Source organism: Pristiophorus japonicus, chromosome 8 (assembly GCF_044704955.1).
Source record: "Pristiophorus japonicus isolate sPriJap1 chromosome 8, sPriJap1.hap1, whole genome shotgun sequence".
Taxonomy (NCBI): domain Eukaryota; kingdom Metazoa; phylum Chordata; class Chondrichthyes; family Pristiophoridae; genus Pristiophorus; species Pristiophorus japonicus.
In genome coordinates, this window is record NC_091984.1 from 163,447,162 (window position 1) to 163,448,665 (window position 1,504).

Genomic DNA, 1,504 nt, shown 5'->3' on the forward strand with positions numbered 1-1,504 from the left:
CTCTCACACTCTCTCTCTCTCTCACACTCTCTCTCTCTCTCACACTCTCTCTCTCTCTCACACTCTCTCTGAGAATATCTCTCTCACACTCTCTCTCTCTCTCACACTCTCTCTCTCTCTCACACTCTCTCTCTCTCTCTCACACTCTCTCTCTCTCTCTCACACTCTCTCTCTCTCTCACACTCTCTCTCTCTCTCACACTCTCTCTCTCTCTCACTCTCTCTCTCTCACACTCTCTCTCTCACGCTCTCTCTCTCTCACTCTCTCTCTCTCACGCTCTCTCTCTCTCACTCTCTCTCTCTCACACTCTCACACTCTCTCTCTCTCTCATTTCTCTCTCTCACACACTCTCTCTCTCTCTCACACTCTCTCTCACACACTCTCTCTCTCACACACACACACTCTCTCTCTCTCCCTCTCTCTCTCACACACCTCTCTCACACACCTCTCTCACCTCTCTCTCACACACACACACACACTCTCTCTCTCTCATCTGTTGCTCATCACAGGCACCCTGCGCACTGAACTCATCACACACACACAAAAGTACAGATTAGTTACATGCATACACACAGTATATCTATACATACAGTACTATAAATAGAGAAAAGATGTTTGTATACAATATACTCATTAATATATGTATAAAACAGTTTGATATTTAATACTTCATTAAACAGACTTTGAGATATCAGCCACTGCAACTTTGTCCCGAAATTGGCAGTGTAATATTTCTCACGTTGCACTTTAGTGTGCTGCAGCTGAATAACCCTTGGGCCAGTTGCCAGGGTCCGAGAGCTGTGCTGGAGCCGCTCGGCTTGTTTTGTTCCCCGGTCCCGCGGTGTGCTGACGGAGAGCTCGCTTACCCGGCGGTGCGGCGGCGACCCCCGGGGAGCCGGCAGTGCGCTACTGCAGAGGACACAAGCCACAGCCACGGTGAGGGCCAACATACTGAGCGAGTGCGGCCCGCCGCCGCTGCCTCCGCCTTTATAGCCCGCACCGCCGCTTTGTTCTCGCAGCGCCCCGGATCCTGCGCCCCACACACCGCCACTACCGTCACGTGGGCGGCGTGTGCAGCGTTTCTCCATTAACCCCTGGGGGGGTTCATTAACCCCTGGGGGAGGGGGGGTCCATTAACCCTTGTTGGGGGATTCTCCATTAACCCTTTGTTCGGGGATTTCTCTATTAACCCTTGTTGGGGGATTCTCCATTAACCCTTTGTTCGGGGATTTCTCCATTAACCCTTGTTGGGGGATTCTCCATTAACCCTTGTTGGGGGATTCTCCATTAACCCTTTGTTCGGGGATTTCTCTATTAACCCTTGTTGGGGGATTCTCCATTAACCCTTTGTTCGGGGATTTCTCCATTAACCCTTGTTCGGGGATTTCTCCATTAACCCTTGTTGGGGGATTCTCCATTAACCCTTTGTTCGGGGATTTCTCCATTAACCCTTGTTGGGGGATTCTCCATTAACCCTTTGTTCGGGGATTTCTCCATTAACCCT

At 50.7% G+C, this 1,504-nt stretch overlaps 1 protein-coding gene across 1 annotated transcript in view; it reads right to left on the reverse strand.

Moving 5' to 3' along the window:
• mmp11a (matrix metallopeptidase 11a) overlaps window positions 1-987 on the reverse strand; it is a 49,820-nt gene extending 48,833 nt beyond the window's left edge. The window contains exon 1 of the mRNA XM_070887494.1: window positions 867-987. Within this exon, the coding sequence (XP_070743595.1) occupies window positions 867-950 (84 nt within the window). The 5' untranslated portion in view covers window positions 951-987. The remainder of the gene's footprint in view (window positions 1-866) is intronic.
• Window positions 988-1,504: the final 517 nt, after the last annotated feature.